At 44.4% G+C, this 13,666-nt stretch overlaps 1 protein-coding gene across 2 annotated transcripts; it reads left to right on the plus strand.

Moving 5' to 3' along the window:
• Positions 1–380: 380 nt before the first annotated feature.
• cog1 (component of oligomeric golgi complex 1) lies at positions 381–11,770 on the plus strand. Of its 2 annotated transcripts, XM_032588096.1 has the most exons (16): positions 381–792; positions 963–1,222; positions 2,100–2,281; positions 3,088–3,264; positions 3,890–4,046; positions 4,160–4,370; positions 4,490–4,856; positions 5,621–6,051; positions 6,833–6,979; positions 7,062–7,223; positions 7,869–7,993; positions 8,439–8,547; positions 8,668–8,777; positions 9,583–9,664; positions 9,823–9,848; positions 11,558–11,770. In XM_032588096.1, the coding sequence occupies exons 1-15, from the start codon at positions 484–486 to the stop codon at positions 9,829–9,831; spliced, it is 2,838 nt and encodes a 945-aa protein (XP_032443987.1). In that variant the 5' UTR covers positions 381–483; the 3' UTR covers positions 9,832–9,848; positions 11,558–11,770. The 2 variants fall into 2 exon arrangements, with proteins under 2 accessions (XP_032443987.1, XP_032443986.1); XM_032588095.1 differs by lacking the exon at positions 9,823–9,848 and having other exon boundaries at positions 383–792.
• The last annotated feature ends 1,896 nt before the right edge of the window (positions 11,771–13,666 follow it).

The raw sequence follows: 13,666 nt of genomic DNA on the forward strand, positions 1-13,666 counted from the left end.
ACTTTGATTTGCCTTACTTTTCCATGCTTGTTTTTATAGTCCCGTTTTGTTTCTTTTTTTCTACCAATGTTGCTGTTTTTTTGCATCTCTACGAGACATTCCATACTGTGATAATAATAATAATAATAATAATAATAATAATAATAATAATAATAATAATAATAATAATAGACCGAACAGTAGAGAACTGATTCCATTTATGTGGCCTGAATTCATAAAAATTATATTCTTAAAAAGGCTTGAAAATGATCCAACCAAATATTAACTCTAATATTTTCTTCCTGTTAGGTTTTTATTTATCTTTGGATGCGGTGGGCGGGATCAGTCCTAAACGGAAATCTTCTCTGACAGACAATTTTGTTGACCAATGAGCGCGCAAAACACACATGACGTCACCAACATTTGCTACGTGGAAGCAGGAAGTAGCTCTCCACCGTTTTCCGGGTTGGCTTTCCGTCACCAGCTGAACTTGTCTGGGGGCGAATGATGGCCGGGGACCCCGTGCTGGCCCTGCGGGTCTCGGAGATCAAGGACCCGGCGGCTCTGTTCGAGCGCTACAGCACCGAGGAGATCCGCCGGGTCGAACGCAAGGTCCGCGGGGAGATCGAGCAGAAGAAGGAGGAGCTGAGGCAGATGGTCGGGGAGCGGTACCGGGACCTGATCGACGCCGCCGACACCATCGGAGAGATGCGGGAGTGCTCGGAAAGCGTGGTGGAATCCATCCAGGACATGCAGCGGTACTGCCGCACGCTGAAGCAGGGCAGGAACGGCGCGGGAGGCAGCAGACTGGAGGTACCGGTCACTGCTCTGGTTAGAGGTCCACTCCTGACCCAAACTCGAAGCAGACCCTGAAGCAATCCCGTCACAACATGAAGAGTTTCAGCTGATGGAGAGCTGATCCTTCCATCATCATCATCATCATCATCATCATCATCATCATGTTTGTTTATGTCCTGCTGCAGAACCACAACCAAAACCAGAGGCAGTGGCAGGAGAAGTTCTACACCATGGCCTCCCAGATCAAGCTCCTCCTGGAGATCCCAGAGCGCATCTGGAGCTCCATGGAGGCGGCCCAGTACCTGCAGGCCACCCAGCTCTACCTGCTCTGCTGCCACCTGCACAGCCTGCTGCAGCTGGAGGCCGCACCAGGCGGGCTCTACAGCCCCGTGCTGGCCCGCTTCCCCATCCTGGTACGCCAGGTCGCCACCACCGGACACTTCAGGTACGAGAAGGGTCAAAAGGTCAAACTGCATTGAAACAAATGTTTCACATAGTGAAACAAATAGGGAGGACCAGTCTTGCGTAGAAATGCAGTGTTGTGCTTAACCTGCTGATTGCTAATCTGCAGGTTAAGCCTGTCACAATAATCAATTAATTGCGTGATAAATTAAAATGAGCTTGATCATTTCCTTTCTGATGATATTTTTGAAGGACAGTTTTCTTTACAGAAACTTCATGATCCATTTTATTCACGGTTTAGATTGTGCGTGGTTTTCATTTCCATTTTATTTATCGCCTTTTATTTTGGATATTTAAAATATCTTCCGGTTCCAGTGTTGTGTTCTTTGCAAAATTAAAATTTATTGAACTTTGAGAGAGAAAACTTGCATTTTCAATATATTATCTGTAAATAATCTCAAAACAACAATACTATTACAGTATTGGTGCAGGAGGCCTCAGTCCTCAAGGCGCCTGTCACAGGTCAGAGTCCCGACCCGATGACCTCTGCTGCATGTCTTCCCCCCTCTCTTGTAACCTGCTTTCCTGTCAGCCTACTGTGAAATAAAGGCCACAAGAGCCAAGAAAAACAAAAAGAAAACACAATATTATTGTAAATCACAATAATTAGTGAAGCAGTTTATTATCTAACAAAATTTGTTATTGTGACAAGGTTGCTCCAGGTCTTGTGAAAAGACAAAATTGCAGCAATGTGTAGCATCGGCATAAAAACAACGAAGTTACTAAGTGTCACTACTTTTAGCATCTTATACTAGCATCAGCTAATATAAGATTTTTGAGTTTCCTGTCGGCCAATCGGCAGTCAGATTCCTGCTGGCGGCAGATGTCTGGCTCCGCCTCTCAATGCCGTCTCCCTCCAGGTCGACCATCCTCCTGGACAGCAGGTCTCTGCTGCGCGGCCGTGCCGTGTCGGACCAGGCTATCGCCGAGGCCCTGGTCTCCACCATGCTGCTGGAAGACAGCTCACCACGCCAGGCTCTGGCTGACTTCCTGTTGGCCAGGAAGGCCTCCATCCACCAGCTGCTGAACCAACCGCAACACGGTACTGTTCCTTCGGTGAACTGTGGTCACATTATGAGGTACTGATAGTCCAACCCAGGCATGGTGACATTATCTGTTAAACAGAACCAGAAGCCATGGTAGGATACAGGCTAATGTAGGGTTCTGATAGTTTGGGGTTTGTCATTAGAGTTGAGTTTTATTAGGTTGTGTCTAATTCAGTTTGTTATAATAGATTTTTAGTGTGTTTGTTAGTTTTTATTAGTTTCATTAGTTAAATGTGATTTAGTTTAGTTTTTATTAGTTATAGTGCTACTTCTAGTTTTTGATACTTTGGTTATTTTTTGTAAGTGAGGAATTCAGAAAGATCAAAGTATTGTATTGTGCTTATGTCTCCAAATATTAGTTTTAAAAAACACATAACATAATTATAGTTTTTTTGCAATTCATTCAACTTTTTTTTAAAATTTTGGTTAGCAAAAATGTCTTCTCAATTCCAATTTTCATTATTTTGTTAATTTTCGTTAACTATAATTACCCTGGTTACTATAGCAGCAGGTGGATGATATCATTGCACTATTAATGGCAATAAGTCATTAATCGTCTGTCATTCTGGCGAGATAAGAACACCATCCTCTTACCCTCAAATATTTTTGGAGATGGATGGAGGAAGTCCCTTGCTCGGACAGGTGGAGGTCAAGGGTCATGTTAACCGAACAGCCCGACCGCAGAGCTGAAACACTCTGACCACAGCCACTAGCAGCTTGTGGGCGTACATTCAGATAAATTGCTGGTTTTCTGTCGTTGTTTTGACAATGAACCAACTCGTGGCGTGTTTTTATCCCCCAGGCGCAGGGATCAAGGCCCAGGTGTGCAGCCTGGTGGAGCTGCTGATCACCACGCTCTTCCAGGCCTACGCCGTCTTCTACATGCCTGCTGAGGGGGCTCCCAGGCCAGCAGAGGGCGCCCTCAGCTGTGGCATGCTCTTCTCCACCTTGGAGAATGTAACCTCCTGCACTCCCACAGGTAAGACAAACAGTCAGCGTCTGCAGGACCTGCTCGTGCTCAGCTGCACCTCTAAATGTGTTTCTGCAAGATACATGGAAGTCATGATATGACTTGTGATTAGAGGTGTTACGATACCCAACGCTGAGACAAGACGGGACACGATGCTGAGTTCACAAGAACGAGACGAATCGAGATTTTAATAGTATTTTCAAGATAATTTCAAATATCAAATTTAAAGGCCTTCATTCTGCATTTTAATTAGTTTAGCCAGAAATTCAACAAACAGATGTCTGTCTTTTTATCTCTTCAGTACTTAAGGCAGTGCTTCAGCTATGTAGTATTTACTGTTTCCAGATGCTATTGAAAGGATGCAATGTGATTGTGATGCAGCTCAACATAACCCCATACGTCCAGCCAGTTGTTGTAACCAGGATTTCTGCCTCTTCACAGACACAGGCAGACTCTCTCCCCTCTACTTCTCACTCTGTCTTTGGTTCTGTTGGTTCCAATTAGATTAGAACTGTTGTTCCGTTGAACTTGATTATTCCCAGTGTTCCGTGTTTCTACCTGCGTGTGGATCGTTCAGGGTGCGTAGGAGTTGTTGCTCGTTGATCAGGGCGATATCCTGGTCTTGTGTCGCCAGGTAAAGGCAGAAAGGTGTTGCAGCAGGTGTGGAGTACAGGCAGCTGGTTCAGGTATCTGCCTCCATCCATCATGGAGTTTCAGCCCACCCTCCGGACCCTGGCTAAGCCCATCCAGGCGGAGCAGCTCCGGGACACGCTGCAGCAGTGGATCAATACGTGAGGACTCCCTTTTTGTCTCCTCATAAAAACAAACTCCTCTGTGTTCCACTGGGGCTTTCATGTGGTTAGTTTGGTAACTGGTTCTTCTCCTGCAACTTTTCTGTTCTCAGCTGCAAGCAGGACATCTGTCAGGGCGTTGGCACCCTCCTGGTCTACGTGAAGAGCCTCAAGGCTCTGGCAGCCATTAGAGACGCTGTGTGGGACCTTCTGATCACAGACTCCATCAGTCAGCACTGGGGTAACGTATGTCAGCAGATGCTGGGGCGCCCCCTGGCTGTGTGGGAGGACTTCTTGCAGCAGCTCTTCCTTCACCGCCTTCAGGTGGGTTCTCCTCTAAATTCAAGGATATTTTGAATCTTCTGTGTTGTTTACCCACCTATCACTAAAAGCGATGTAAGATCAAACTTTACATTTTTTTCCCCCTTTTTTTCGCCCCCAAGACCATCACCAAAGAGGAAACCGAGGCCATCGCAACAAGCTCGGTGCAGCTGCTGACCTCGGCCGTGAGGGACCTGGAGGGCCGACCGGTCCAGGCCGCCGCCGGCAGCAACCCGCTCTCTGGTCGCGGTGCTCAGTACGAGGCGGACGTGGCGTCCTTCCTGTGGTCAGAGTCTCCGGGGGACCTGCTGAGCGACGCAGCCTGGGTCAGTGTGGCCCAGCGGGGCCAGCAGCAGCAGCAGAGGAGCGGGCTGGCCATGAAAACGCAGGCCCTGACGCCCTGCGTTCAGAACTTCTGCTCCTCTTTGGACGCAAAACTGAGAGCCAGACTGGACGACCTCCAGCACTACCTCCCATCACAGGACTCAGGTATTCCTGATCCATAGCTTACATACGCTATCAGAATTCTGGATTTATTTTTTCCTCATTTCCACAGAATATAAATGATAACACAAACACTTTTTCACTCATGGTAAATCACAAAGCCTTTTATTGTCAAATGACTTTGTGTACTCTTTTTAAATCATAATAATAACAGAAACTACCCAAATGAACCTGATCAAAACTTTACATACCCTGGCTCCCTATACTTTGTATTCCCCCCTTTAACATTGACAGCCTGGAGTGTTTGGTGGTATTAGTGGATGAGGCTCTGGGTAGTTTCTGTTGTCATAATGATTTTAAAAGAATACACACACTTATTTGACAATAAATGGCTTCTCCCAACCACTGACTATTTGTGATTTTGTTCATATTCTCTAACAAATGGCTAAAAAAATTAAAAAGTTCTACCTGGGTATATAAACTTATGAGCACAGCTGTATAACTCTACAATAATCACTGTAACATTAAACTCATAAAGAAGTGCCTGGTTGGACAGTCCAGGGGCTGAAACCAGTCTTCAGTTTTTGGTTTAAAAAATAAAAAATAGAAAAAAATAATCTGTTGACTTATGTATCTTACTCAATTCACTTAACATTTCCATACTCCTGTGTCAAATAAAATCAATATGATATAATGGGAAAATGTTTCCAAGGTGTGAAAACTTTCCAGACTCCTGACCTCTGACCTCTGTAAACCACAGAAGCTGTAGCAAACTGTCTGACCTCCATGTGCTTTTCTGCTCTCGGCAGGATCCGACTCCATCCCGGCCGCGCCGCCTTCCTGCGGACCCCCGGACTCCTCTTCGTTTAACCGCTACACGGACTCGGCGGCGGTGGAGGAAGCTCTGCGCGAAGCCTGCGTGGCCTGCGTTCGCCACATCCTGTCGTCGGTCCGCACCGAGCTGGGCTCTGCCCCGACCCGCCTCAGCTCCGTCCTGTTCATGGCCAGGCTGTGCCAGTCCGTGGGCGAGCTCTGCCCCAGCCTGAAGCACTGCCTCCTGGGCAGACGGAGCACCGGGGAAGCCTCGACCAAGGGGACCCCCAGGCAGGGAAAGAAGCTGGGCAAATCCAAGGCCGCCCCAGAGGTCAGCCCAGCGCAGGCCAAGTGGGCTGAGCTGAAGGAGGAGCTTCTTGGCTGCAGCATGGACGCTTACCGCATCTGGAGCTCCGCCCTCTCCAAAGTCAGAACCCGTCAGAAACATAAAGTCTCAGGCCGAGTCCACACGTAGCCCGGTCTTTATAAAGCGTCGTAGCGGTGACCATCGTCTTTATGAAATAATCTGATCGGTTTAAGAAACATGTTCATCCACACCAACCTGCTGAATTACACTGTTTTAAACATGCCAAACCCATAGAGGGCAGTGTAGGGCAAACATAAACCTATGTCAGCCAATCACAATCCTTCAAATTAAAATACAGCGTTAGAACATAAAGTTAATAAAACACAAGATGCTGTTGACTGGGAGTCCAGTTACAGCCAGTATGTGGAGGTTGAACGGCATTGTGTCTCTGTATTGGGAAAGATAGTTAAGATTGGTATAAAACAGCTGACCTCCAATCACTCTCTACTCAGTGAATTGGAGCTAGAGTCAGAAACAATGTGAAAATCAGCAGCTCTCTGATAGCAGCCATCTTTCCTCCACTATCTGACCATTGCTACTGGCCAAGCAGTAACAATGGTCACATATGTGACGTTATGCCGCATTATTTGTCGCAGACTGTCGTGCGCTTCCTTCTAAATCTCAGTTTTCAGCGTCCCCGCGCAAACGCGAGAAAGGAGAATTCACAAAGTGGTGGTTGGAGGTTTCATTGTCCTAGTGCTGTTAAATGGACGCTACATGTGCATGAAAGGTGAAATCGTATAAAAATATCCTCGGTTTCCCAGATATCTGGCTACGTGTGGACAGGTTCGGCCTCAGTGCTGTGCTGACGTGTTGCTCATCGCGGCTCGTGCTTCGACAGGAGCTGATGGAGACGTTTGGTGCGGCGTTGCTGGCGGAGTCTGCTGGTGCGGTTCTGAGCTCCGCAACAGGCTGGGAGGATCTGGAGATCCAGGAAGAGTCTGAATCAGGGAACAGCGTCACGTCCAAGATCCGCCTTCCGGTTCAGGTCAGAGCGACGTCACAGGAAGTAGGTTCTTTGATTTGGTGCCGTTTCACGTGACGGACTCCCGAGTCTTGTGTCCCGTCAGGCGTCCTGGTTTGTGCAGTCTCTGCTGTTCCAGCTGTGCGTGGAGGTGAACAGGGTCGGGGGTCATGCTCTTCCCCGCCCCACCCTGCAGGAGCTGCTTCAGTCCTGTCTTGGTCAAGTTCTGCATCGCTACGACGTCCTGGCAGAGCAGCGACGGGACGCGGTGAGGAACACAACGGCTCGCAAATGTTTGGAGGGACAGAGTTGATTTTCTGCCAAGTGTTCAAGTCAAGTTTATTTCTGTAGCACATTTCATCAACAAGACAGTTTCTCTAGATCTTGCTGGGACATTAGTCCTCCAATCCTGGAGATGTTCTTTAGGTGACAGGAGGCCGACTTTGTAACCGTCTTTATGTGGCTCTGAAGGCTCAGGTCAAAATTAGAAATCAGTACAAAAATAACTTATTAAATATAGAATTAACAAATGTGCCTCCATTAAAATTATTGGTATTATTTTTAAAAACCACATATAATTATTTCATGATTTAATGAATCATTTTGTTCTTGTGCTGAAGCACATTATAAATTAAGTTAAGCTGTCAGCCTGATCAATCAAACTCAGTGGGCGGGGTTAGGGAGACCCTGACATCTGATTGGCTGTTTCAAACAGCAAGTGAAGACAATTTCATCTGTGTTTATTTCCAATTAAAAACAAAAAGCAACACATTCAAACAATTATTTAATAAGTTTTTCATTTGGTGTAAATTGGCCCTGAAATTACAACAAAAATAGTGAATTAGTAAGTAATTTGTGTCCTAAAAGACACAAGTTCTTCTTCTCTGAATTTCTCTCTTCTCCTGTTCATTAGGAGGGTGTCCTCCCCATAACTCAGAACCGAGCCTTGCAGTTGTTGTTTGACCTGCGTTACCTTAACTCCACACTGGGCAGCAGAGTGGAGGAGGGCAAGACCTCCAGATCCCAGCAGGACCCGAGGTAGGAAGCCTCTACAGCTGGCAGGAAGCAACTCTGGTCGGCCTGGAGGATCAGGGAGGCAGAGCGATGCTGTGTGCCCCGGAGCGGGGGTTTGGTTGGTCGTTGGCTGGCTAGCTGGCTACTAGCTCAAGACTGGATTCACTTCAAACATTTCAAACATATAGGAATACGCAAAGCTTGAAAAAATCAGAGTGTGTCCATATCGGACTGTTTTCAAAGCTAAAAACGGAGAAATGCACAAAATCAAAGCTTTAAAACGATGTGGTTCCAAGTTCTGCTTTTAGAGAAGTCTTGACTTCTGAAAGAACTAAAGCATTAAAACATTGTCAGATCACATGATGTGCTGCACAGTGAAGAGAAGAGACACAAATCAAACTTAAACCACATTTAATTGTTTTTTTGGTTTATTTTCATATTTAAACAGTGTGCCGTGTTTATTTTCCAGATTCCATAAGATATGTGATTGGCTGGAAAGCTTCATTGACCCCTTTGACCTGGATGTGTTTACACCTCCGCTGAACGCCAATCTCAACCGTCTGTCCCAGAGGACCTCAGTATGTTGTTGCCATGCACACAGTCATGAAGCAACCTGATGTCTCAGACGTGTGCAACACTCATCAGAAGAGGCTGGTGTTCACATGTTCCAGTAGCTGCCATGTGTTTGCGTGTTCCAGGTGCTGCTCGGCCTCCTGACTGGTTCGGAGAAGCAGTTTGCGCCGCGGAGCAGCACTGTCAACTCCCAGGAGCCTTACAACATCCTGCCACTGGCCAGCAGTCAGATCAGGTCAGACATGAACATCAATAAACAGGAAGTGAAATGTTTTGTTCTCCATCTGACGTTCACCAATCACCGATGCAGATTTTTGGTTTTCTTTAAAGGGGCAGTATTATGTAAAATTGACTTTTTGAGCTTTACATCATGTCACAATGTTATTGCCTCTTCATAAACACACCTGGAGTATTGCCTCGATTCTTTCATGCATATCTGAGAAATCCTTTAATCTCCATGGTAATTCAGGTGTGGAAAAATACCCGAGTGGACCTAGTTTTCAAGCTTCTGAGCTTTTTCCTCACTCAGTATCCCTCCACCACAACTCCTCCACTCAGCTCCTTCAGACTAGCCAGCAGCAATTAGCAAACACCTGGTGGAACTGAGAATCTGCTGAGCTCATTATAGGAGCTACTTCTCAGTACAACGCTGGTAAAAATGTTAAAATGTTAATAGAGGAGCCATGTTGTGATGACTTCCTGAAGACAGAGTAGAAAGAGCAGAAGTTTTTAAAGAGACAGCAGCTCTACAATTTCAAGGCGATAAATTAGGAAGTAAAATTAGTTTAAGTTTTATTTGAAATGTACAGTATTTTTTATAACAACTGAAGGTAAAATAGTTACTTAATTGTGCTATAAAATCAGAATATATGACTGGAAAACATATAACACCGCTCCTTTAAATATGAAAACTGACCTAGAATATTGAGTCTATCAGAGCTGATGTTCTCACTTTTCAGGTATTACATGATCACTGCATGATAGACGGCGTCTGTCTGGTTCCTGTGGTATGTCTGATCAGCAGGTCCTGTCTGTTGCAGGTTCGGGTTATTACCTCTCAGCATGTCAAACGCTCGCAAACCCACATCCTCCTCCAGGGGATCGGACAAGTCTCAGAACCTGGTAAGTTCTGGAGCCGCAAGGTTCGGGGTGCTGAAGCTGCTCTGGGTCGGTGTTCTGAGAGGACATTTTCATTTCCTGGCAGCCACAGAGTGATGTTTTTTTTTTTTTTTTGTTCCATCTGGGTAAAGCGTTTTCTGTCACACTCTCTCTCCTCCCAGAGATTCTGAGATTCTGAAGCCTTCAGGCAAGTTCACCAGCGTTGTTTCTGTTTGGGTGTGTTTTGGTTGTGCTTTGATTTAGTCGGAGCAGTGGCGGTGTGGGTGCACTACTTCACTACTTCACTATTTTCATCCTGGCCTATGTTGGAAACAGCAAGATGGCTGTTTGAACGAGCCGATCCAAACTTTGTACCGCTTTAAGTCAGGGATCGTCTATACCTGACTCATCACTCATTTTTCTTGGGTCAGTCAAAAACGTTTTGACCACCTGCTTTTTATGGCCACACCAATCACAGCCATGAGAACTGGGCTCCACTTCCTAAACTAAGGCCTGGTCACATGTAGCCAAATATCTGGGAAAATCAATAAATTTTTATGCGCTTTGATCTTTCATCCACACAAAATCTCTGTTTAATATCACTAAAAATGATTATTTAATGGAGATTTAAGAAAACACCATCTTTGTGTTTGTGTATGTACATGGGGAAAGAAATTTATGATCCAGTGCATTATAGTCTGCAGCAAAGAATTCACCAATATACTTTATATTCTAATACGCCATTTGAACATTGTTTATCTGTTCACACAAATGAATTTCCTATCAGGAATCCATGGTTGTTTTTGAAGCAATCTAATTGGCTGACACAGGTTTTTAGCTTCCTCCTATTGGCTTGGCATGTTTAAGAAAGGAATATAATGCACATTTTTGAGCTTTACATCATGTTATAATGTTATTCTCTCATCAAAAACATACCTGAAGTGTTGCTTTGATTCTTTCATTTCATGTTTGAGAAATCCTTCAATCTCCATGGCAACCATTCAGCTGTGCAAAATGCCTGGATGGACGTAGGCCTGCCTTAGAGGTGCAGCTCTTCCTGAGGGCTGTAGTTTCCAAGCTTCAGCACTTCCTCCTCACATAGCAGCCCTCCATGGCAACACCCTCACTCAGCTCCTTCAGACTAGCCAGCAGCAATTAGCAAACACCTGGTGGAACTGCACGTCTTTATATAAGCTACTTCTCAGTGAAACGTTGCTAAAGGGTTAATAGAGGAGCCATGTTGTGATGACTTCCTGAAGGCGGCATTCCAGAAAGAGCAGGAGTTTTTAAAGAGACAGAGGCCCAATTTCAATGTGTTAAATTAAAAGAAAAAACTTCATCAAAGTCATGTTTGATATTTACAGCATTTCTATAACAACTGATGGTAACACAGTAACTTGATTGTGTTATAAAATTTCACCATGTTTCTGAAAAACACATCTTACTGCCGCTTTAAATCATTGCACAGGGGTGGGTTGAGCAGGTTGTGTGGATGAAAATATTCCTGAAACCTATCCCGGTGTGAACAATATTATTTTTTAAAACATTGTGATGAAGTTTTTCTTTTTATAAAAACCCAGCTACATGTGTACAAGGCCCAAATTCACACTCAGTTTTAAACAATCAGGACTTACTGTACATCTTGATCATGTATGAGTGGTCATAATGTTTTGGCTCATCTCTGTCTTCTTTTACCTGGTTCTGCTCTATGAAGCAACAGAGGCATCACCTTGTTTGAATCCTTTGCTTGAAGGTTTTCCTCCCAACATGGAGGAATGGAGTCACTGATCAGATCTAATATTAAGATGGAGCCACTAACTGCCTGACGTGTTCTGGTTTTATTGAACATTAACAATAAACAGACTTCATAGGAAGCTCTCCTCCAGTCATGACGGCCCCTCTGTCCTCCCACTGCAGGCTCCTCAGTCCTCCGCAGCAGGAAGTGACGACGTTTTCCGGCCGGGCAGTCTCTTCAGGCAGCTGGCCGATCAGGACGAGGACTCGACGGCGCCCTCTCTGTTCAAGCTCAGCTGGCTGTCTGGCATGGCCAAGTAGCCCTGTGCTGGTTTGTCTGTTTGCCTCGTAGATTTTGTAAAAACACTGTACAGTAAACAAAACGTTGTGTTCTGACGTCTGCCTTCTGTGTGATTTCGTTCACTTTACTCAACCAAAAAGTTCAAACTAGAGGTGCAGAGATAAATCGGCCCTGATTTCCTCCATTTTGGGAGATCAGTGATCGGCCGATGCTTACATGTAAAGTCGATTTTATCTGCCTCAACAAAGGTCTAAAAATCACCCACTGTCTTCTGTTGTTCTGCCCTGAGAGAGTCTGACTGACTGACCCGTCCACCAGGTCGTGTCTGCAGATTCGCAGTTACCAATAGTCACCCAACTGCCAACTCAGCGAATATCTTACTATATTTAGCAACATTTTAGACCAAAAAAAAAAAAATCTGTATTGCCCAAAATCGGAATCATCAGATCAGGCTTTTTAAGGATCGGTAATCGGTGCACCCCTAGTTCAAACAGCTGACTGCACTACTGAAGGAATATGAGGAAAGAAAGTACACCCTCTTTCAGTTCAGAATGCTGTTTATTGAAACAGCATTCTAACATTATTTAAATCTAACCTCAAGAGCAGGTTAGAGAAAGCCAAGCTGTGAAAACCAAGTACAAAGTTGCAGCAGGTCAGAGTGGAAAGCTGGGAAAAACCTCAGCAGGAGTGAGAACAGCGTCTTTGATTCCAGTCACTGTAGAGTTAGAGAGAAAAACCCCAAACAGTCTGTAAGACGTTCCTATTAAACACTTTCAGACAGCTCTCCTACCTCTGCAGTTTATTACATTTACAACATTCTCCAGGTTGATATACTGTACAAGCTTGCAGTTAACAGGACAGACATTTTACATGTAAATCCACTAACATGCTGTTATACATATTAGCTACACAGTCCAGTGATGGTCCTGTGTTTACAGAATAAATGTTATGAACATATTGCAGCAACAATATGTTATTAGAGTTGGTCATTTCTGTAATTTACTGAAAGTCATGAACCGATTCCATCACTTCATGTCAAAATCACTGAATAACAATAAGAACTCATCTACAGCATGAAACAGTGAGCAGTGTTTTATATCTATGACTTGAAATGTATTTTTCTGCTTCTACAGCGATTATTTCATCCCCACAAACTTTCCCGCATTATCAGCTGAAACTTTAACGTGGATTTTTTTTTTTTGATTTTAGAGACCAAAGCTTGACTGGTTACATTTCCTTAAGCTGTTCTGTTTGTGACCTCAGAGGGTTTTTTTTAGAGAATAACCAGCGTCATGGAGACTACATGTTCAACATCACAAACTGCTGTAAAGTCAGTGTTTTACTCTTCCTTACATGGATCACTTTATTATTTGGCTTTTCAAACTGCATTTGACTATATTGTCTTACATGGGATGAAGGTCATAGAATCCATTTTGAATGGATGTAGTTGAATTTTAAGTCTCTATACTTGGATTAATTTCATTAGTCTGGGGAAGAAAGTGTCTGCTTGTCTTGTAAATGTTAAAGGTAGGCGGATGTTTACCAGCGTGGTAACATTTATACTTTAGTTCCAGATTTCCTCTTAAGATTTTATGAAATTTGAAATGAAATTTATTCACGCGGAATTTTTCTATTATAGGTTGTAATATAGAGGTTGGAAAGCTGATGTTCACAGATGTTCTTTTTCCAATCAGACTCAGTTTGAGTCATTTTGAAAGGACGAAAGTCAGTCAGTCTGTCGACGTTCAAAACCGGAAAATACATTACCCAGAAGCCCCGCACAGTTCTGACTCGTGGCACACTTTTCAGATTTTCTACTAGTAAAATACTGGAACTCCTTTCTCGTTTCTCTCCCCCACAGAATAAGAGATAGTCATAGTCATGTCTCATTCTGTGACATAAAACACAATCAGGCTTATGGCTGTAGTGATGCACAACATATTGTTTCCTTCAGTCCTTACTGTATGCTGCGTGAAGAAGCTGGAGTAGAA

Source organism: Xiphophorus hellerii, chromosome 16 (assembly GCF_003331165.1).
Source record: "Xiphophorus hellerii strain 12219 chromosome 16, Xiphophorus_hellerii-4.1, whole genome shotgun sequence".
Lineage (NCBI taxonomy): Eukaryota > Metazoa > Chordata > Actinopteri > Cyprinodontiformes > Poeciliidae > Xiphophorus > Xiphophorus hellerii.

Bases quoted from the DNA above. Each gene is read 5' to 3' on its own strand.
- cog1 (XM_032588095.1), top strand. From the start codon at position 484: ATGATGGCCGGGGACCCCGTGCTGGCCCTGCGGGTCTCGGAGATCAAG. The intron at 2,282-3,087 runs GTACTGTTCCTT...TTTATCCCCCAG, and splicing joins GCTGAACCAACCGCAACACG to GCGCAGGGATCAAGGCCCAG. The intron at 7,224-7,868 runs GTGAGGAACACA...CCTGTTCATTAG, and splicing joins CAGAGCAGCGACGGGACGCG to GAGGGTGTCCTCCCCATAAC.